This window comes from Pollachius pollachius (assembly GCF_949987615.1).
Source record: "Pollachius pollachius genome assembly, chromosome: 12".
NCBI lineage: Eukaryota > Metazoa > Chordata > Actinopteri > Gadiformes > Gadidae > Pollachius > Pollachius pollachius.
In genome coordinates, this window is record NC_136945.1 from 22845891 (window position 1) to 22870275 (window position 24385).

The window sequence follows — 24385 nt, forward strand, 5'->3', positions numbered from 1 at the left end:
ATACTAAATCAACTGTGTTATTACAGACTCACACTTTACAGTTTGATGTTCAAACTGAATGGCAATTCTTTCAGAACATATTAAGCCTCTTTCTCCTATGTAAATATAGTGCATGTTTAGTGCATTTATTTATGTATAATTAATTGCTAATGATCATATTGATCTATTCTGTGTTCTTACTTTGATCTTTGATTTATAATCTGTGCTCTATCAAATAGTGATCTGTTTCAAGATCAAAGAGTAAGTTTTATCTGTTTGCATAGTATGAGTTTATTCTTATACACACAAGTGGTGACATTTGTATTTTCCGGAAGATTAACAATTCAATTTTCATTAGCCTTACTATTTTACTATTATACCTAATTTATCACTTTGTGATGACACGATTCTGATCGGTTATATGATTATGTTGCCAGTAGGCTTTTATAACGAAGCATAAAACATTGGATTCATGATGAACTATGAGCTTCACGTTAAAGTATAATGTCAACTCAATATTGTTACATGCAACATATTTGATATAACGGTTGAATGCATATCCCCTACTCTGTTTGAGTATAATGTGTTTTGGAGATATTTTTTTTATTTATTTTTGTGATGTGTCATCACCTCTACATTTACATTTACATTTAGGGCATTTAGCAGACACCTTTATCCAAAGCGACTTCTACTGGAATTCAGTTAAAGTTTTATTTTTCTGAAATCATCTGTTTGAATAAACAAACATGAACCTCATTTTATCTTGTCTTCTCTCTTTTTAATGTGGGTGACAATGTAATTCTTACACTACTAGATCATAAACAAAAAACATTGTACTACCTCTGACAAGAACGATACAATAATTGAAACATAAGAATTACGTAAATTACGCCAGGGCATCATCTCCATAACAATGAAACCAAATATTTCAAAAGAAACCGTTGGGACAGTGGTTTTCTATCATAAAATAAAAAACATTACTTCTTAAACATATTGTGAAAAAAATGCTTTGTCATCTTATTTGTTGACGTCTTATTAGCCTTGTTCAGCTTTTTCCAACATTCCTTAATGGTGACGTCACTCTGTTTCGAATGTGATGAGTAATGAGACACACTTCTTTTGTTCTTCATGTGAAACCAGTGAATGGGGAGAGTGTGGGAAACCAGTGTGAGCTCACTCACAGAGCCGCTGTGTGGCTAACGACTTGGAACCTTTACCCTGGGGGACGGACAGGGGTTAAAGGGGAAACATAGACCTCTGAACAGAAACCCACAGATCACATTCTTATCACTACTTTTTCTATTTAAAAAGTGAAGAATACTGTTATTTGTATGAAATTATTTACCTTAAGCATGTAAATAAATAACAATTTCCATACTTTCTTAAATATATTTAGTACTGTTATACCATTGATATTATCAATGCATGTCATTTTTATTGTGTTTTGTATTTAGTTGTAGGTAAATGTGTTAAAACCATTGTAACAGCTACAGAGTTAAAGCTTGACTATTCAACAACACTAATGTTGTTTACCCTAAAACATATGACGACGCTAATGATGAATGAGCATTTAGCAAGGCACACTCCTATGATTCAGAAGAAGCTCTGTCAATGAACGGAGTGTGGGAAAGCTCTGGAGAGTGAAGTCACATTTCAGAGTCATTAGCATCATGAGTCCTAACAGAACCGCCTATTTCTCAAAAGGGAATTGGCACACTTCAGGAAAAAAGCTGTCTCCCACCACTCCCTGTTGTCCGCCACAGGGGTTGATTTCAAGAAAAGTTAAAGAGATGCATTTTCATCAGTGTCCATGAAATGTTTTCCATTATATTCCATTTTATTAAATCCAAAAAATTCCCTCTTATTGTTGACTTCTGTGCTGAAATTATCCAGATTTTGTTGTTGTGGTCAAATTCCACAGTCCATGATTCAGCCAATGGGGTTCTTTCCCTCCAGATGGTCAGTGATGTCAGGGGTCTGTTTGTGGTGCATAATAGAGAATGGATCCATAACCAAAGGTCCATTCAAAGTCCTTTTGTCGGCCATTGACCACAGCACATTGGAGTCAGTGTGGGAAACTAAGATCAACTCTCTACTCTCACGAATACCAGTCAAGACACTGAGGAAACATCTGCTACTTCTGGACACTCAGAAACATGTCTTAACAAGTCAGAAATTACCAACCTAATAAAAATAAACAATCAAATAAGAAAATATGACTGGAAAAATAGAACGAGATAATATTTAAATTGGAAAAAATAATGAAGGTTTATTCGCTTTTATTGAACATTACTACTGAACAAAAATTCTGATTCAATTCAAAAAGCAAAAAACATAATCCTAAAGTGAAAAAATATATATAACCGATAAATCACTGTTCATGTGCTGTTACTCATTTTAATTGGCCATGTAAAGCAATGGCATTATTGATTGATAACCGGTAACTCTATAACTAATATCAATTTAACTACAACGTGTGTGAGGCAATGAGGGCCACGTGCTCTTTCCACTTCATTGATCCCAGTATCAGGCAAGAGATCTGATCTCTCTACAGGGTCACCACTTTCCCAGACCAACAGAGCCTTTCTCCATCACCCCCGCAGTCCTCCACCTGGTCCCCTGAGATCTATCTATTGTCCCCCAGCAATAAGAGCCTGCAGCATGTGGCAGCCTGCATTCCCTTATTATCCTCCCTAGCTCTCTGATTGGTTCCGACTGTGAGAACCTCCAAACAGACCAAGACCCACACATTCATATGGAGATTAGGGACTATATAAAGAAGGGCTGAAGCCAGGAGGGACCAGATTCTCTCTACAGAGACCTCTACAGCACAGAGAACCACACATGGCTCCTACAATCACTTCAGCAATGACTTCTCCTCAGGATAACCTCACTGTGACCCACAAGGTAAATTAAAGGACAAACTTAAATACATTTTGACTTAAATTGAGTATGCATTGATGCTGATGCCATGTTGAGATTTGTTTATTAAATATACCTTTCTCTTCCTCCAGATCAGAAAACCACTGGTGGAAAAGCTACGCAGAGATCGAATCAGCAGCAGCATTGAGCAGCTCAAGTCTCTGCTGGGTCCAGAGTTCCTAAAACAAGAACCAGACTCCAAGATGGAGAAAGCAGACATTCTGGAGATGACAGTTGACTTCCTGAGACAACTGCAGATCTCTCGCCATGGAAACTCTGTCACAGGTTTAACAGCTGCCAACCAGGGTCACTCCAGGTGTATTCAGGAGGTGGTCCACTTCCTGTCTAAGGATGAGGTAAAGACACTGTCCAGCAGAAGAATGTTGGATCACTTCCAGAACCTTCGGACCTCCTCTGATACAAGGCTGACTGAGGGTGGTTCACTTCAGCTGAGCTCTCCACTCAAGAACAATATCACCAAAGAGAAGAGTTCAGTTAACAGCGCCATCTGGAGGCCCTGGTAGAAACCTACACATTGGAGCTACCAGACAACATTGACCATGTTGGTCACAACACGTTATTGTCAATGTATAATATCTACTCAATATTGTAATCGTTTGATGTTCGAAAGTCATGTTATTCTTCTAAAAGAAGACCTCCACACATGTTTCTGCCACGTGTTGTAGTGTACTGTATCAACTGTCTGTTATTACAGACTCACAGAGGAGCTTTTGCTGCTTTACAGTTTGATGTTCAAACTTAATGGCAATTATTTCATAACATATAGAGCCTTTCTCTCTCATGTAAGGATAGGGCATGTTTGGTGCATTTATTTCCATTCAAGGAAACATTTTTACACTGTATAATTAATTACTAATGATCATATTGATCTATTGTGTGTTCTTACTTAAAATCTATGATTTGTAATCTGTGCTATATCAATTACTGATCTGTTACAAGATCAAAAAGTAACTTATCTGTTTGTATTGTGTGAGGTTATTCTTACACACAAGATTTGAAATTTCTATTTTTAGGAAAATTACCATCTTTTTTTTCACAAGCATTACATCCTAATTGGATCCTAATTGATCACTTTGTGATGACAAAGTCCTGATCAGTTATCTGATCATGTTGCTCGTTCGCTTTTATGATGAAGCATAAAACATTGGATTCATAATGAACTATGAGCTGCACGTTAAAAAATAATGTCAACTCAATATTGTTACATGTAATGTATCTGGTATGTCTTCTATGAAGAAATCCAATGTATAACCTTTACTATGTTTGAGTACAATGTGTTTTGGAGATATTTTTCAAATGATTGTTTTGATGTGTCATCACCTCTATTTGACTTTGTTTTATGGTTCTGAAATAATCTGTTTGAATAAACAAACATGAACTTCAATATTTCTTGTCTTCTCTATTTTTAATGTGGGTGACATTGTTATTCTTACACCTATAGATCACAAATAAAACCTTGTGTTGCTCCTGACGAGAAAGACACAACACTTCAATCATAAAAGATATGGAAATTGCAGCAGTGCATCATCTCCATAACAGTGAAACCAAACATTATTGCTGATGATAACAGTAACAGACAGCATGCAGATTGAAAATACTGTGGGTAAGATTAAGAATGTTATACTAGACTATTGCAGGAGTATATAGGTGGGGGGAAGTGTTTCAACAAAGCCAGAAAATTATATATCAGTCAGATGTGAAATAAACCTTGATAATGTTGCCTCCTCCTCTTTAAATTTCGATACACTTTTGCCAGTGTTTATCAAGGCTGAATATTATAACCTATTATGCATGCACAATATACATTTGTGTTCAAGCAAAAAGCAGTAGATGGACTATATTTCACAAAACCACTTGGGGCAGAACATTTCTCTTTCCTTAAATACATTATATTACTAAATATTCATACTAAACATCATGGGAAAAACTGCTCTCCGTCTTAAGAGTTGACGATTTTAGTATTGTTTAGCTTTTTCCACCATTCATTATTTGTGACGTCATTCTCTTTATGTGACGTAATGAGTATAAGACACACTTCTTTTGTTCCTCCAATGAGACCAGTGAATGGAGTGAGTGTGGGAAACCAGTGAGAGCTCACTCACAGAGCCCCTGTGGGACAATAGACTTAGGACCTTTACCCTGGGGGATGGACATGGGTTAAAGAGGGAATGTGGACCTCTGAATGGAAACCTGTGAATGAGTTTCAAATCCCGAATGGTTATCTTTTTTGTTTTAAAAAGTTTACAAGAAACTTTGATTTATTTTAATATTTTATTTTTATGTTATTAATTTCAGTTCAGCATAAAAATAAAGATAATAAATTCTATAACATCTTATATAACATCTTATATATAGTACTGTTATACTATTGATATTATTAATACATGTTAATTAACTTATTTGAAAACCAATGGTATTCTGTAGTTAGTTGTAAATAATGTTATGTATGTGTTAAAATGATTGCGACATCTAATGAGTTAAAGCTAGACTATTCAAAAAACACCAATGTTGTATACCCTAAAACATATGACGGCGCTAATGATGAATGAGCATTTAGCAAGGCACACTCCTATGATTCAGAAGAAGCTCTGTCAATGAACGGAGTGTGGGAAAGCTCTGGAGAGTGAAGTCACATTTCAGAGTCATTAACATCATGAGTCATCATCATGAGTAACATCACAGAACTGCCTTTTTCTCAATAGGGAATTGGCACACTTCAGGGAAAGGTTTTCTCCCTCATGTCCTCCAAAGGGGTTAATTTCAAGAAAAGTTAAAGAGGTGAATTTTTATCAGTGTCCTTAAATGTTATTCATGATATTCAATTTTAGCCAATCCAAATCGTCTACAGAGAATTTGTACTGAAACTCTCCCGATTTTGTTGTAATGGTCAAATTCCACAGTCCATAATTCAGCCAATGGGATGCTTTTCCTCCAGATGGTCAGTGATGTCAGGGGTCTGTTTGTGGTGCAACACAGAGAATGGATCCATAACCAAGGGTCCATTCAAAGACCTTTTGTCAGCCATGACCACAGCACATTGGAGTCAGTGTGGGAAACTCACATCCACTCTCTACTCACACAGACTACCAGTCACCACACTGAAGAAACATCTGCTACATCTGGAAACCCAGAAACATGTCTTAACAAGTCAAAAAAACCCAACATAATAACATGAATAATAAACTTAGAAAATAGCAGAGATAAATATAATATTTATATTGGAAAAAATAAAGAATACTCACTTTATTTGAAAAATACTGAGCTGATTACTGATTTGTTCTAAAGGCAATCATGAACCATTAGTATAAATAATCCTAAAATGAAAAAATATATAACCTATAACTCTTTGTTTATTTTCAGTTTCTCATATTTTTTGTTCATGTAAAGTAATGGCATTTATGATTAAAGCTGTTAAAGCCACAACTGATATCAATAATTACTGAACATGTGTGTTGAGATAAGGAGCACATGCCGTATCCAAGTCATTGGTCCCAACATAAGGATCCAGATCTGATCTCTCTACAGGGTCACCACTTTCCAAGATCCACAGAGTATTTCTCCATCACCTTCCTCCAGTCTTCCACCTGGTCCCCTGAGATCTATCTATTGTCCCCCAGCAATAAGAGAATGCAGGCTGTGGAAGCCTGCGTTCCTTGTTGTCCTCCCTAGTTCTCTGATTGGCTTAGACTGTGAGAAACTCCAACCAACCAGCTCATTCACAGAGGGGCCAGAGACATACACCTTCACCCTGGGGGATGGACGGGGGTTAAAGGGGAAACATAGACCACTGACAGGATATCTGCAAATCAGTTCAAAATCACAACTCTTTAAAAATAAAACGTTCCTTACAAGTTAAGAATATTGTGAGTTGTTTGTGGAAAAATAAGGATTTGTATCGAATTCATTTAAATTTAGCTGTCAGTAAAGAACATGTCAATGTCCTTAAGTTCTCACAAAACTACAGTACTGTTATAACATTAATATAATCAATATGTTAATTAATTGATTCAAAAACCAATGGTACTTTGTAGTTAGTTGTAAATAAATGTGTTAAAATTATTGTAACATCTACTGAGTTGAAGCTTGACGATTCATAAAATACCAATGTTGTTTACCCTCAAACATATTACATAGTTACTTAACAAGGCACACTCCTATTATTCAGTGAAAGCTCTGTCAATGAACGGAGTGTGGGAGAGCTCTGGAGAGTGAAGTTACGTTTCAGAGTCATTAGCATCATGAGTCCTAACAGAACCGCCTATTACTCAATAGGGAATTGGCACACTTCAGGAAGTAGCTGTCTTGAATATATCAAGATTCTTGAGGTTCAGTTAAAATTCCAGTGTCCATGATCCAGCCAATGAGGTTCTTTCCCTCCAGATGGTGAGGGATGTCAGGGGTCTGTTTGTGATGCAACACAGAGAATGTAGCCGTAACCAAAGATCCATTCAAAGTCCTTTTGTCAGCCATTGACCACAGCACATTGGAGTCAGTGTGGGAAACTCAGATCCACTCTCTACTCACAACGACTACCAGTCACCACACTGAAGAAACATCTGCTACATCTGGACACCCAAAAACATGCCCTAACAAGTTAGAAGTTCTTAAATTCATAATTTTAATAGTCTAGGTTTACTAAATGTTATAACAAACAATATTGCTTAGCTCAAATATTAATCGAGCTAACTCAGCAATCAAGAAGCATGATTAATACATATGAGCATACAATGAACACAAAGATTAAACATATATGTCATTACATCTGTTGTTGTTTGCTGTATGAATGGTAATTGAAATTAATGGCAATATTGGTTTAAAAAATGTTAAACCTATAAATGATATCAATACAACTCCAACATGTGCAACGTGATAAAGAGTTATAGTCTATCAAAGTCATTGATCCCAGCACTATGCAACAGATTTGATCTCTCTACACTTTCCCAGATCCACACAGAGCCTCTTCTCCATCACCCCCCAGTCCTCCACCTGGTCCCCTGAGATCTATCTATTGTACCCCAGCAATAAGAGCCTGCAGCATGTGGCAGCCTGCGTTCCTCATTGTCCTCCCTAGCTCTCTGATTGGTTCAGACTGTGAGAACCTCCAACCATACCGAGACCCACACATTCATATGGAGATTAGGGACTACATATAGCAGGGCTGAAGCCAGGAGAGACCAGATTCTCTCTACAGAGACCTCTACAGCCCAGAGAACCACACATGACTCCAACAATCACTTCAGCGATGACTTCTTCCCAGGATCACCTAAACGTGACCCACAAGGTAAATTAAAGGACAAACTTAAAAACATTTTGACTTAAATTGTAGTATGCATTGATTCTGATGCCATGTTGAGATTTGTGTATTAAATATATATCGTTGTCTTTCTCCAGATCAGAAAGCCACTGGTGGAAAAGCTACGCAGAGAGCGAATCAGCAGCAGCATTGAGCAGTTCAAGTCTCTGCTGGGTTCAGAGTTCCTCAAACAAGAACCTGACTCCAAGATGGAGAAAGCAGACATTCTGGAGATGACAGTTGACTTCCTGAGACAACTGCAGCTCTCTCGCCATGGAAACTCTGTCTCAGGTTTAACAGCTGCCAACCAGGGTCACTCCAGGTGTGCCCAGGAGGTGGTCCACTTCCTGTCTAAGGATGAGGTGAAGACACTGTCCAGCAGAAGAATGTTGGATCACTTCCAGAACCTTCGGACCTCCTCTGAAAAAAGGCTGACTGAGGGCGGTTCACTTCAGCTGAGCTCTCCACTCAAGAACAATATCACCAAAGAGAAGAGTTCAGTTAACAGCGCCATCTGGAGGCCCTGGTAGAAACCTACACACTGGAGGTACCAGACAACATTGACCATGTTGGTCACAACATGTTGCTGTCAAGGTATAATATCAACTCAATATTGAAATTGTTTGATTTTCGAATATTACGTTATTCTTCTAAAAGGAGAAGACCTCCACATATGTAACTGCTACGTGTTGTAGTGTACTGTATCAACTGTCTGTTATTACAGACTCACATAGGAGCTTTTGCTACTTTAAAGTTTGATGTTCAAACTTAATGGCAATTATTTCAGGACATATTGAGCCTCTTTCTCCCATGTAGAGATAGGGCATGTTAAGTGCATTTGTTTCCATTGAAGTAAACATATACTGTATAATTAATTACTAATTATCGTATTGATCTATTTTATGTTCTTACTTTAAATCTGTGAATTGTAATCTGTGCTTTAACATTCTTCTAAAAGAAGAAAACCTCCACGTGTTTCTGCTACGTGTTGTGGTGTACTATATCAACTGTCTGTTATTACAGACTCACATAGGAGCTTTTGCTGCTTTAAAGTTTGATGTTCAAACTTAATGGCAATTATTTCAGGACATATTGAGCCTCTTTCTCCCATGTAGAGATAGGGCATGTTAAGTGCATTTGTTTCCATTGAAGTAAACATATACTGTATAATTAATTACTAATTATCGTATTGATCTATTTTATGTTCTTACTTTAAATCTGTGAATTGTAATCTGTGCTTTAACATTCTTCTAAAAGAAGAAAACCTCCACGTGTTTCTGCTACGTGTTGTGGTGTACTTAATCCACTGTCTGTTATTACAGACTGACAGAGGAGTCTGCTTTTTTTTTTTTGCTGCTTTAAAGTTTGATGATATTGAAAATATTTAACTTTATTTGCTAAGGGAAATACATGGCATATTTAATGCATTTGTTTCGATTTCAGGGACCATTTTGTTACTCTAAAATGAATTGCTGATGATCGTGCTGATGTATTTTGTTTTTGTAATTCAAATCTCTGATTTGTAATCTGTGATCGATTGAATTCTGATCTGTTTATCTGATGGTATTGCATGATGTTATTCTCATACACACAAGTGGGGATATTTTAATTTCACTTTCATGAAATTCATGAAAAGCGTTACTATCCCAACTGGATAGTAACCCTACTTCATGACTTTGCGATGAAACATTCCTGATCAATTATATGATCCCGTTTCTTCTTTTCTTTTAATTATGAAGCTTAAAACATTTGATTCATAGTAAACTATGAGTTAAGCTTTGAGTGTAAACTCAATATCGTTACTTGTAACATTTTATATCTTCTATGAAGACAACTGTTGAATGTTTACCCTCTACTCTGTTTGAGTATAATGTGTTTTGGAGATCTTTTTCAAATTATTGTTGTGATGTGTCATCACCTCTATTTGACTTCAGTTGAAGTTTATACTGCTGATTTATGTCTGTGTGAATAAAAAACTTGAAATGAACTAACGCTTCTCGTATATTTATATTATAAGTTAGATGAGTTTTACCTGGAGAATTAAGCCATTGGGTAGTCCTGCGCTGTGAGCCGTTGTCAAAACAATCATACAAAATCATATCACTAAATAAGGTATGTAACTTAACAGTTATTACTCAGTTGGAAAGCTAAGAAAGAAGCTTTGAAACAGTCATAGCTGGTGCAACAGTCTGACTTGCTAATTATGCATAAGTATCCTGCAATGGAATTCATTGCCATCCTCATGGTCTTAACCCAAAACCTTAGTTCTAATTGCAGAAGCACAAAAACATTGTAATAAACTATAGTATGACACCAAGAAAGAATAAGTATTTACAAAATTAAGACTGTTTAAAAATATAGACCAGAAAATATAGACCAGGGCCATACCACTATTCAATCAGACAGAAGTATATTAAACTTCTGATATAAGAGTCCATTGATATATAGAGACCTAATCAAAACTAATATTTTCACCATCTGTTTGACACGAAAGGACTTTTGTGTATAGCCTAGTGTTCATTTAAAACAACCAACACCACATAACCTTTATATCGTCATCTTTTATCCAGGACCTGTTATTCCATTACTCGAATATAAATGGCTTCAATTCTAGGCTCCAGACAGTTGAGAAGTGATATTTTAATAATTCAGCATTACTTACCCATCTGATGGTGAGTCACTAGATGGTGCATTGTGGAGGTTGCTAGGTAAAAAGGACTAGACTTTGCTTTGAGTTATTTTGCTCAGAGTTTACGGGCATGGTCCTCCTGTTTGGTAACTGTACAATGCAAAGTAAAAGAAAATGTAGGTCAGCATATGCCACGAACTGAAAATACATTGATAGCAACATTAAGGCACGGGATACTTAGGAACTAACAGACAACCGTGCATAAGGTGCTAAGGTAACGTTATCGAGGTGAATCTCTTCACAAAATTGCGGCATCTCTGTGACATGATACAAATAAGTTACTTGTTCTAATTTATAGAAACATGAGAATCTTACAATCTGACTAACTGCACTGGCTTTCACCATATTATATTGTTACACTATTGTCTTGATTGATTGAGGATAGTAAAATAATATACTGCATGCTGACTTATTGTTGTTACTATTATTCCGATAATGCGAGCCAAATGGGTTCTTACCTGTCTATTAGAGGTCTCCATCTTGGGGATGCCACACCAATATTTCCTTTCCTATCTATCCTCGTCAGATAATCTTCTTGGGTCATTTGTTCTACCCGTATGTTTGCGCTTTACATGGACAGCTTCGGCAACAGAAGTGGCAGAAAATTGGATTGAATAATCAATATCCATCACGAGTCAGCAATAAAAACCATAGAATGAAAAAAATAATTCCTTCCTCCTTTCTGTGTTTCCCGTGTTTCCCAGATGTTAGGGGCTGAAGGCCGTTAACACTCGGCCCTGTTTCCATTCATAAAAGTACGGATTTCTCAGAGTTTAGAAATGGTTGGAAACATTTGGGATTTTGGGATCGAACATATGACGTATTATGCCCTTAAGTTAAGAGTGGGAATTATGGGAAATTACAACAATTATTAATGCAAAAATCTGCCTTTAACAAGACGTTTAAAAGAAGGTGGAAAACACATATTCAATTTGAGTCTACATTTGGGGCATATTTTGGGTCAAACTACCAAATTCCTCATACATCATATGTTCAGTGCATTCATTCATAATGTTCAGATACCATCCGCATGCCAAATGATGGAGATCCAGTAGTAATAAGCCCATCCCTCTGCATGCAGGACCATTCCTCCATCATCCCAGTGGAACGAGCTCCCTACCGATGTCAGGATCGCAGAGTCGCTCACCAGCTTCCGCAAAAGACTCAAAACTCACCTGTTCAGAGTTCACCTCGACTCTGCATAGAAACCAATGCACAGCCACCATTGAATGTTGTACGTCCTGGCACTTGTACATTGCACTTATTCAAGGTACTTAATTGTGTAGTATCTACAGTAGCTGCTATCATTGCTTTACACGGGGAATGGGTTAGCCTAGCGATTGTAATACTTGCACTTGGTTCTATGAACATATTTACTGTACCGACAGCGATATATTGTTTCACTTCTTATGACAAATGCACTTATTGTAAGTCGCTTTGGATAAAAGCGTCTGCTAAATGCCCTAAATGTAAATGTAATCCCATGTGGGCCTACAGAAAATGAACTTCTGCACCTAGTTATCCGACATACTCGCACATAGCTAAATTTCTGCGCCACGTGTAAACCGGCAAGCTTCGATGACTAAGATAGCCTACATATAATATGGTAATATCACTGCCAGTCCTTAATGCGCTAGTATACAATACAGTTTAGGGTAAAGCTTTATTTAGCATGCTAATGAATAACTGTCTAGCTATTTCGTGGCTAGCTGACGTTAGCTGTATTCATTGGGAGATAGTGTCATACTCTGCATTGATAATCAGCAAAGATACATTTATACGTGATTAATAGCAATTCTAACCCATTAACCAAAATATATTTTCATTAGTAATTCAAATATCCACTCTCGGTGTTACAGATGTTATAACGGTAATGTTACACAAACTTACTGTTCTTGGCGTCCTTGGTCTTTTTCTTGCGGCGTGACGTTCCGTGCTGCGCCACGTCACTCTGACATGTAGCTAGCCTAGTTACCCGCCTAGTTACCCGTCTAGTTACCCGTCTAGTTACATGCATAGTTACCCGTCTAGTTACCCGCCTAGTTACCCGTCTAGTTACATGCATAGTTACCCGTCTAGTTACCCGCCTAGTTACCTGCCTAGTTACCCGTCTAGTTACTCGTCTAGTTACATGCATAGTTACCCGTCTAGTTACCCGCCTAGTTACCTGCCTAGTTACCCGTCTAGTTACCCGTCTAGTTACATGCATAGCTACCCGTCTAGTTACCATCTAGTTACCCGCCTAGTCCAGCTACCCGTCGCTCCTCCGACAGTTGAAGTTCAAAACAACACGACACAAAACCTTTCAGGCCCAAAAAAACACAAATCCTGGAGAAAAGAAACGTAGTTACTGCCAGTATCATTCAAGCCCAAAGTTCGCTTTGTAGACATTTTAGAAGACCCATCATTAGCATGTAGCCTATAGCTGCTTACCGGTCATGATCAGTTGAGGATTCCCGGGTAAAGTGGTCTGGAGCGAGCGAGCCTGACAGGCGGGCTCAATGGCTGATACTTTGACGGACAGTCTGTAGGACCAATGGATCCGACTAATTACAAAATATAGTAGGCTATAATATATTTATTTTATTGTTATTTCCTACTATGGGTGACATGATAGAATGCGTTCAGTCTAGTCATCAATAATCAGCAGTAATCAAGTTTTTTTTGTGTTATTTAATTTGAACTAGCCTAGATGCTTTAGGCCTACTTTTACCTTGCTGTCTGTCAGATAAATTACTTATACATTTTCTCAAGATATAATAAAAAAAATCAGGGATGATTTGTTTTTGCCTATCCCTAATCTGTGGCTGTAGGCTATCTAACGTGAATAAGACACACTTCTTTTGTTCCTCCAGTGAGACCAGTGAATGGAGAGAGTTTGGGAAACCAGTGAGAGCTCACTCACAGAACCCCCGTGGGACAATAGATTTAGAATCCTTGCCCTGGGGGATTGATAGGGGTTAAAGAGGGAATCTCCCAATACAAGCCTCTATCTGTCCGTGCGTCCATCCATCATCTTAACCGCTCCAGTTTGGCTCGCGTGACACCAGGGTACTCGGTACCGGTACTTTCCGTTGCAAGTTCATCATTAGTAAAGTTATGCTGAAACCAAAAACAATATTTAGTAGGAGTTGTAGTTTATTGTCAAAAAGAAACATACTTCTAGGGATAACCAATTAACCGAAACTGTATAGTGAATTTAATTTATAAGTGTTTGGTTGTTGCCTAATTGTAAATGATCTAGTTTGACAATCACCGTTTAGTGAGCATGGGGTTCAAATTCAAGTCATTCTGAAAAAGTAATTGATTGTTTATAAAAATAAGTGTATAGCCTACATCTCAACAAAACAGGTTAAACATTTTGTTCTCTTAGTTATCGGGAGGTGAAGTCCGGCGTGCTATCGGTCTGTCCAGTGATCTTCTCTGGTCGTGGCTGGTTTTCCTTCAAAATGTGAGATCGTCCGTGGTCCTCAGAATGTCAGACCAGGAGGATTACCTCCTACCTCCTCCTTTATATATTAGGTAAAAACATATAATTGCCGAAACTGAGTGATTGGTTATGCAATTAAGAAAAAACAACGGTGGGCCTCTTCATAACTAATTTATATATTTTTTTAATTCAATAATGTAATAATTATTTTTATTCTTTTTATTTTTTTGACCCCAGCCTTATTCGGAAGGCCAATCACATTTTGTTTTTAAATCAAAGTAAAGGCTACTATTTGTCTACGATTCATCATGCGTGCAGTAGAGTAACTTGAATGAAACACACAGATACAACACATTCGGTGAGCATGACGGATGAGGCAGATTGTGTCATAGGAAATATAAATACAAAACTAAAGGGGCAGAGATCAGCCTGATCCTAGCTCAGCTTCCTCTGCACGGAGAAGGCAATCATTCTTTCCCCTCTACAATAGAATATACATACTAGCCCCAGGTTTGATTTAATTTATATGATTAAGATATTATGTGCTTTAATTTCTGCTTTGATTAACAATAGCTTAAAAATATTTTTAACTAATACGTTTCGATACAAATTTGGATGGATAATGTGTATGTCATGTACAGAACATTAACAACAGGTCATTCGATTAATTCTGGTTTATGTCCAGGTCCGTCTGTCCGACACGCTGCAGTCTTTGACCACAGGCTCCCGTTTCCTCCTGCCCCAGCTGGCTCTCTGAGCGCCAACGTGCGCGGCTGAGCGTGCCCCCGTCACACGCCCTCCACTCCCTCTGCGGAGCTGGGAGCCACGGCGACACACGGCTTCCCACACTTGTGTATGCAGCCAGCTCAGCTGCCAGACAATAGAAGTGTGTCTGCTCTCCCTGAGCCCCGGGCCCGTTCCCAGGACCGGACCCCTCAGGCCAGAGAGCGCTTTGCACATCAACCATCTGCTGCGGGCGAAGGTAACTCATGAGGTGACAGAACTGCCATAAAAGCGTTCTCCTTACCAAACCGCTTTTTTAAAATATTTATTTGAAAAGTGTTGCTGCCTGTTTGTATATGTGTCATGTTGACGAGATGGCACACACATGTACTAAACCTAACCTTTTATATAAAAAAAAAGAAAGTAAAGATACAAAAAAGTGTCACCTTTTTTGTACAGTTCTCAGTTGTTCTTTTAGAGTCCTAAATACTGTAAAATGGCAGACCTAATGATTGCATTTTATCCTGTGTCCCCATCAGTGAGAACCTTTTCACAGGCAGGATTGCTGCAGCTGACCTTTGATATACTGAAGAGATGATCCCACCTGTTTGGTGTGACAGCTACTGAATTCAGCCTATTGTCCCAATAGGCTCAATCACAGGTCTGAGCCCTGTGATTGGCTGAGCAGCAGGTGGACTGGCGGGATGAAGAGCATAAATGAGCGGTGAAGAGGCAGCAGAGACAACACATCACCGGCGTTAGAACAGGAGCAAGGCGACCCTCCAGGCTTGGGATCAACTGCAGAATCAGGAGCTTGTTTGTAAAATGGCCCCGTATTCAGAGATCGTTCTACAGCACGCCATCAAGGAGCAGCAGATTCGGTAAGTTAAGGGTTTATATTTCAGATTTGGTCTGAATCAAATTTAGTTAACATATGTTTAATTGATTGATATTCATTAATCCTGGTGGCCTGCACACCGGTAAATCAACTACCTTTTATGATTGGCTCAAATTAGTCCTTGATGGGCTCTATATTTGACCTGGTGCCAATATGAGCCAATCAGAGTGGAGTATATGATAAATTGTGTTCTTGTTGTTGTTTTATTAGTGTTTTTTTTACATTTGAAGCCTTCAGTTCTGCATTTCTAATGGCGTTCCCTCCCCTCCCAGGTGTAAACTCCACATGCTAGAGAGAAAGTGCTCCACTGGAGTGGAGAAGCTGAGGGTTCTGATCGGAGAACACCTGCAGAACGGAATCCCAGCGTCGGACATCTTGGAGAAGATGGTGTCCTTCTTCACCGTGAGGAAGGCCCTGCTGACCCACAGCGGCTACTCCAGATGTACCAGAGAGTTCATCCGTCTGTCCTCCACGTCGGATGAAGATGTGGCACCGCTGTGCCTTTAGAATACGACATGGTGAAAAACATGAACGATATGCAAGGAAATCCGAGGACCTGTATAAGAACACGTTCAGCATGTGACCAGCAGCTCCAAGGTTTCATGGAGTCCCCTGGTGCATCTGTGGATGCAGTTATGCATGGGCTTTTCATAAGGAAATGTATTTTCTCCCAGTGCCTTATTGTCCAAGTGCCTCATGACACACAGTGATACTGCTATTGACCTTCTCTAAGAGAGAAATAATGTTTATTTTCTTTGTGAGAACACACATTTTTATGTTTTAAGTTTGGCCTAAGTGTCTTTTCAAGAATGCCTTGCCCTGAAAGGGCCATCTTAATTAAGCCATGCCAGAAAAATGCCTTTAACATGTAAATGTCTGGAACATTTGCATACTCTTTTGCCTGTTTAGCTAATTGGACTTCCACATTGTTATTCGCAACCTACTTTACATATAATCTGATATAATTTGTGTGGGAATACCAAGATAGTGCAAATAATGATCCTCTGCTGATTTTGGGATCATCTTGTCACTGATTTGCATATCTTATTCTTCAAATGTGCATGTCATTTCTAAATAGTGCCTTATTTAGATGCCTGTTTTGTGCCTTCTATATGTCACTGGAATATATGCGGTTTCTTTGCCACCAAAAATACTTAATTTTGTTTCATTGTTGTTACAACTTCTGAGTAAATAAAAATGCAAGACATTCAAATTGTTTGTGTCCTGCCTGCTCTTTCGTGTCAGATAATTTAAGCAAATTCTATTTGTGCATTATTACTACAATAAGTAAATTCATAGGGATAATCACCGCGTTCGTCTCGGGCGGTAAACCGTCCACGAGCCGGGCGTATCAAACTGTTTATTGCCCTGCCGCTCGGTGATTATCCCGTTTATTCTACTTCTTGCTTGCCAAGATAGTAAAACTATTCAAATAATACTATTCAATAATACTACAATTCAGTAATACTTTAATAACTATGCTTTTTCTTCGTATTGCATGCTTATTAAATGTATACTCTCTTTGAGTTCATCTCCCTCAAAAAGTAGACCCCTTTAATTACGACCGATCAAACGAGCATTCCTCCTCATCTGTCAGGAGGGGAACGTGTGCCCCGGGCCTTGTCTTTTGCTTTTGTCATTCCGTCGTCCTTGTCCCTCTTTAAACAGTCCTCAAATGTCTTCCCTACTCCAAATACATTAAAATTGACAATGAATTCGTCCATTTTTAAAACGCTGCAATGTTTAGAACTACGGTGAATAACGTTAGCTCAGCTGTAGCTAATTAGTTTCTATAGCAACCACACAAGGCTGAATCTGATCACTAGTTTAATAACGTATCTCGCTCGCGAAACTGTATCGACTGACCCTCCGATAGATTTCCGACACATTTTAGAAAAAAAAATTAATCAAGGTTTATCTTTACAATGGACCTCATGTTTGAAATTTCTTTGATAGAAAAAAAATACAAGGGGCGTATTGATCTACTATCTGATGACACTGTGCTCAGTCAGCAGCAAGTAGAACCGGCAAGTCAGCTGGCCACCTGCCGGTTTAATACCCTCCTCCCAGCCAATCAGAATCAAGCGTTCTTAAACAAAGTAAACTTAAAGTAAAAAATAAACTTTTTTAATTCAACATAGTGTAATGTAGCTTTAAGTGTCGTTTTATGTTTTTTGTTCTTTAAAATGTAAATCAAAGGAAAACTGATGGTTTTTGACAATTAGAGAGAGATTCAGTAATACTTACATGTTGTTTGCTCTTAGCAATACTGTTAGTAGATACCATGTATCCAATCAAAGGATGACTAAAACATCAATAAAGTTTGTAAAATAAAGTAACTAATTAGTAACTAAGGCTTCAACTCATGCCTTAAAAGAGAAATTAGACACAATTAAACTCAATAATTCATAATTATTCAGAATTGATAGTGTATAATTATGGCTAGAGAGCCGCCTATTAATGAATAACAACCTTCTTATTCCCCTGTGGCTCTATGAAAAGGGAAGTATGAAAGGTAACAAAGATGCAATTTAAAACGGGCCTGGCTCAGTATAAAGCTGATTTCCAGCAGGTTCCTGTATATATAAATATAATACCATTTTACAAAAAGTTTAGCAAAGTCTTATATTCTATGATGATTCACAAAAAAATTATTCACCCTCATCATAGCATGAGATGTGTTCATTATCTTAATATTGACTAAGAAGTTAAGGAATCTTAAGACATTGCTGCATTTCTCTTTCTCTCAGAAAAAAACAAGGACCCAAGTGCTGTTGTTTTTTATGATTGTGTTTATTCGCATCAAATTGTTTTGAAGGAAAACGTTCATTTTAAGGCATGTTACTCAACAATAACAGTAGCAATCTCTCCATAGAAGTGAAAGGTGCGTTCACTCATAGAGTGATAAAACAGCACATTGGTTTTGATGTGATTTTCTCCTAACAGAGAAAAACACAAAACTCTTTGTCTGACTAAAATGCAGACAGTTTGTAAAACATTTGACATTGTCAACTTTAAACGAGAAAACAAAAGACCCACATGCTGGTAGAATCAGTCGCTTTCATATTATAACAATATTCCCATAGGGAGGAAAATACATTGATTTTGGCATTTACCAAAAACAATACAATACAAGAATCAGATTTTGATGCATAAGAACAGAAAGAACCTGTCTGTAAATATGACAGTAACAGAATCCCAGCTGAATGGCACCTTCACAAAAGGTAATAGACAGCAATTTTTTGACAGCAAAAAATGAGGAAAAACAAAACAACAAGCGTAGCAGTCTGGAGCTAGGTGGTTGTACCGCAACGGTCGCCTTCAGAGAGCACATGCGGGTCTCTACCACGGCCTCCACGGGCTCTGGCTGACCCTGGTCTTCTGCTGGCCCAGACTGGGCTTGACTGGGCCCACTGGGACCTTCATGTCCGGTTCAGAGGAGGACTGATGGTTCTGGAAATGGTTCAATACTCTTCTGTTGGACAGTGTCTTCACCTCGTCCTTAGACAGGAAGTGGACCACCTCCTGGACACACCTGGAGTGGCCCTGGTTGGCGGAGGATGAAACTGAGTTTCCACGGCGATAGAGCTGCTGTTGTCTCACAAAGTCCACCGTCATCTCCAGAATGTCTGCTTTCTCCATCTTGGAGTCAGGTTCTTGTTTGAGGAACTCGGGACCCAGCAGAGACTTGAGCTGCTCAATGCTGCTGTTGATTCGCTCTCTGCGTAGCTTTTCCACCAGTGGCTTTCTGATCTGGAGAAAGAGAAGGAAATCATGAATACACTAGATCTCAACGATAGTAAAAGCACAAATAAAAGCAATGTATAACGTTTTTTAAGAGTCTGTCTGAATTGAGTCTTGAATTTACCTTATGAGTTAGAGTCAGGTGATTCTGAGGAGAAGTCATTGCTGAGGTGTTTGTAGGAGCCATGTGTGGTTCTCTGTGCTGTAGAGGTCTCGGTAGAGAGAATATGGTCCCTACTGGCTTCAGCCCTTCTTTATATAGTCCCTAATCTCCATATGAATGTGTGGGTCTTGGTCTGGTTGGAGGTTCTCACAGTCTGAACCAATCAGAGAGCTAGGGAGGACAATGAGGGAATGCAGGCTGCCACATGCTGCAGGCTCTTATTGCTGGGGGACAATAGATAGATCTCAGGGGACCAGGTGGAGGACTGGGGGGTGATGGAGAGTGACTGTCTGGATCTGGGAAAGTGGTGACCCTGTAGAGAGATCAGATCTGTAGCCTGTTGTTGGGATCAATGAGTCTGACTGAACACACCCTTGTAGTTGAATCACCCTCGTGGAAGAGTCTCAGACACACTTAATGTTTAACTAAGTCTTGCATTTGAGTAATGGTTTTTATTGGATATTTAACTTCTAATTTGAACTCATAGATGTCTCCAGTAGCTGTAGGACTTACTGGTTTAATTTGCAGTGCTCCAAACTTATTTGCAATACATTTTTGGTTTCAAGTACTTCTTTGATGAAATATTGAAAAATTATTTCACAATTAGTCTTCATGTAGGAAATTTCATACGTAAATAGTGTTTGAAATTCCTACCCTGTCCTCTACAATTTGCACAACATCAATACTTTTTTTATTTAAATGTAAAGTAATGAAGAAAAATACATTTTGACATATTGCTACTACTCCCTACTTCAGACCTTTGTATAATTTTGGGGATATGAAAGAATTCTGAAATTCTTTATTTTTTTTATCAGTTTTATCTTGCTGGTTAGGATCGCAATTTTTTGTATTTTCTTGTTTGGGGACTCCCCCCTCTCCTTTGGGGGGCTAACCCTCCCAGTTCCATAAAGAACACAGAACGCAGAGGAGAGAGAGACCATTCAGATAATCCCTTATGTGAGTCTGCATTCCATACTGCGTCTCTGTGCACCATTCCACAGCGACCTCTCCATTGATGTCGGGAACCTTTATTCACAGACAGTGAGACACCACGACTCCTAGACTGGCTCCTAACGTGATGTGATGTGCAACTAGACACACTTCTTTTGTCCCTAATGAATGCAGTGATTGAACAGAGTGTGGGAAACCAGGGGAGGCTCACTCACAGGCCCCCCCGACGGACAATAGATCCGGTCCCCTAGACGAGAAGGTTCGGGGGAAGCAGAGCAATTCAGTTTTATGGTACGCTTAAAAGAAAGGTTGTTGTTTTTCTTGTGTTTTGTTTTTCACAAGTAGCATTGTTTATTTGTAAATGTGTACATTTATATCTGCATTTTAAAATGTATCAACAAACGGTTCAGCACAAATGCTCTAAAGATCTTGTTTAGCGATTTTTCAATGAAGAAAATGCATCTGGATTTTTTAAATTTAATTTCAATTTGATCCTGACCAATAAAAATGAGATGAAATCCTGGCCTAAGGTTGAGGGTGCATCTTGTGTCAGAATGTTTGTATTGACTGCTCCCGTAATTGGGAAGTGCCTCAACAACAAACTTCACCCTCAGGGGATGGCTGGGAACTGCTTGTGTGGGAGTGAATTAGCATTAAACAAGGCACACGCCTATTGTTGACTGGGGGCTGGGTCAATGGGCAGAGTGTGGGAAAGCTCTGGAGAGCAGAGTCACAGTTCAGTGTGATTAGAATCATCAGCCCCCACCAGCACCTGACAGCAGCACCATCAAAGGGCACGGGCACACTTAGGACCAGACGTTCAGTGCTTCTGCCTAATACAATATATTACTTTATTTGGGGCTAACTGTTTTGGGTCTCACGTCAAGTGCTGTCTTGACTTGCCAGATGTTCAGACGGAAGCCTTTGGCCGCTTCAGTGCAGAGGTGGGCCTGAACACATGCCACAAAGGGCAAAATGGGTCACATGCATCTTCCCTGTTTGGTGTAGCATTCCATCACATGAACGTGCAGATAAATGTAAAATATACAAATACTTTTGCTAAAATGAATTACAATTAACATAAATTGACCCATTTCTATGGATTCGATTCCTGTTTGCTATTTCAGTTTGTTGAGTATACAATTTAGAACAAGAATGAAATATAAATTATACAAAGAGCATGTTGTATGCAGTCTACCAGAGGCAGGGTATATTTTAATCTGAAAATAATAATGATGAATAATTTGGAAGTTCTCCTCAATATTAAACAAACTTTATTTATAACTTGTATGAGCTTGACACCATAGATGTTCAACAATATACTGGAGTGATTTCTTTAAAATTTCAAATGTAGTCTTGATTAGGCTTACTGTGTGTACATTTTATCCATACATATTTATTTAACTTCACATGTTAGTGTGAAACATATAAACATCCCCTATGCATAAAATCTGCCATGCAGATAAAGTTAGATTGTGAGCTTCTTTTTATTAACTCTCTCTCTCCAGGCGCTACTTAGTGAGGTCAAAGTCTGTCTGTCTGTCATCTGATACAACACAGGCAACCTAAAGCTGCCTTCCACTGTTGTTACACATTAACTACAGCACACACACACACGCGCACACACACGCGCACACACACACACACACACACACACACACACACACACACACACACACACACACACACACACAGACCCAAGTGTGGGAAACTCTTGGTGACTTTGTACCCACCCCAGCACAGAGCGAACATCTGGACACCGGGGTCATTAGCAACCAGAGATGGGCTCACCTTACAGATGGGCTGAAGACACGGCCGGACCTGTCCTTCCAATAAGATTGAGGCAAATGTCTAACAGCAATTCACAATCATTGAATGAATTTGAGAATTTCAGTGATTAATAGAATATAAGTTTTTTGTTTTGTTTTAGGAAAATAGTAAATGACAAAGACCTAATATATATGTATGTTTGGCTTCAGCTTATTAAGAAAGCCTTGTCCTACAATAAATTTGAATCCATACATTATCAACGACAACTATGATTCAATGGATAATATCAATCATGCTCAATGAAAGTTTGCAATTAGTATTTTATTCAATATTTTCTGAATGTAAAATAAATGTTTCTTTGCAAGCTATGTATTTGACTACATGTTGACATTGACAATCTATAAATTTGATTGGATGAAGCACATGTCAGTGAAATGAATGTTATTGATCCGAGCATTAGGATCCAGATCTGATCTCTCTACAGGGTCACCACTTTCCCAGATCCATACAGTCTCTCTCCATCACCCCCCAGTCCTCCACCTGGTCCCCTGAGATCTATCTATTGTCCCCCAGCAATAAGAGCCTGCAGCATGTGGCAGCCTGCGTTCCTCATTGTCCTCCCTAGCTCTCTGATTGGTTCAGACTGTGAGAACCTCCAACCAGACCAAGACCCACATATTCATATGGAGATTAGGGACTATATATAGCAGGGCTGAAGGCAGGAGGGACCAGATTCTCTCTACAGAGACCTCTACAGCACAGAGAACCACACATGGCTCCTACAATCACTTCAGCGATGGCTTCTCCTCAGAATCACCTGACTCTAACTCACAAGGTAAATTCAAGACTCAATTTAGACAGACTCTTAAAAAACGTTATACATTGCTTTTATTTGTGCTTTAACTATCGTTGAGATCAAGTGTATTCATGATTTCCTTCTCTTTCTCCAGATCAGAAAGCCACTGGTGGAAAAGCTACGCAGAGAGCGAATCAACAGCAGCATTGAGCAGCTCAAGTCTCTGCTGGGTCCCGAGTTCCTCAAACAAGAACCAGACTCCAAGATGGAGAAAGCAGACATTCTGGAGATAACCGTTGAATTTGTGAGGCAACAGCAGCTTTCCCGCCATGAAAACTCAACTTCATCAGCGGCCAATCGGGGTCACTCCAGGTGTGTCCAGGAGATGGCCCATTACCTGTCGAAAGATGAGGTGAAGACACTGTCCAACAGAAGAATGTTGGATCACTTCCAGAGCCTTGATTCATCCTCTGAAACAAGACTAAGTGGGGCGGGTGCACTTCAGCTGAGCTCTCCACTCAAGACCAGCATCTCCGAAGAGAAGAGTTCAGTGAACCGCGGCATGTGGAGGCCCTGGTAGAAACCTACGGACTGGAGATACTAGCAATTACAATGTTGACCATGTTGGTCTCAAGTGGTTGTTGAGTCATCAACTAAGATGTAGTTGTATTGTTTGAAATTCAAACATCTAAAATGCTTACAAACGCTAATTCAAGAGAATAAATTCAAGAACGAATTGTAATCTCATGATAAGTAAGCGATATGTCGGATTTGGTTGAATCGCAACCTCTGGCGCCCCCTGGCGTCTTTGTTTGGATTGGTTAGGTATTCTGTTTACAAAAATATGCAAACGAATGAGGTTAGTTTACTGACTAAACGTGTTCTATGAATGCAGCAATGGCCCCTATGTAGGCTATGATAGCAGACTTAATGCTATGTCCTGCTTTTAATATTTGAAAGACAATTGCGATATTCGCACGTATTGAAGTAGGCCTACTTCTAGTCC

The 24385-nt window shown here is 38.9% G+C and overlaps 4 protein-coding genes across 4 annotated transcripts; 3 read left to right on the forward strand and 1 right to left on the reverse strand.

Annotated features, from left to right (window-relative positions):
* Positions 1-2823: 2823 nt before the first annotated feature.
* LOC307083810 (transcription factor HES-5-like) lies at positions 2824-3425 on the forward strand (the record flags this gene model as incomplete). The annotated part of the gene is made up of 2 exons (XM_079747805.1): positions 2824-2886; positions 2994-3425. 2 exons carry the CDS (start codon positions 2824-2826, stop codon positions 3423-3425), a joined length of 495 nt encoding a protein of 164 aa, XP_079603931.1.
* Positions 3426-8140: 4715 nt separating this feature from the next.
* Positions 8141-8745, forward strand: LOC307083813 (transcription factor HES-5-like; the record flags this gene model as incomplete). Its single annotated transcript, XM_079747808.1, has 2 exons — positions 8141-8203; positions 8314-8745. 2 exons carry the CDS (start codon positions 8141-8143, stop codon positions 8743-8745), a joined length of 495 nt encoding a protein of 164 aa, XP_079603934.1.
* Positions 8746-19297: 10552 nt separating this feature from the next.
* Positions 19298-19916, reverse strand: LOC307083585 (transcription factor HES-5-like; the record flags this gene model as incomplete). Its single annotated transcript, XM_079747515.1, has 2 exons — positions 19824-19916; positions 19298-19708 (listed from the first exon to the last, which is right to left on the reverse strand). Exons 1-2 carry the CDS (start codon positions 19884-19886, stop codon positions 19298-19300), a joined length of 474 nt encoding a protein of 157 aa, XP_079603641.1. The 5' UTR covers positions 19887-19916.
* A 3403-nt stretch (positions 19917-23319) lies between these two features.
* On the forward strand, positions 23320-23959 carry LOC307083630 (transcription factor HES-5-like; the record flags this gene model as incomplete). Its single annotated transcript, XM_079747567.1, has 2 exons — positions 23320-23418; positions 23534-23959. The coding sequence occupies exons 1-2, from the start codon at positions 23356-23358 to the stop codon at positions 23957-23959; spliced, it is 489 nt and encodes a 162-aa protein (XP_079603693.1). The 5' UTR covers positions 23320-23355.
* Between the last annotated feature and the right edge of the window lie 426 nt (positions 23960-24385).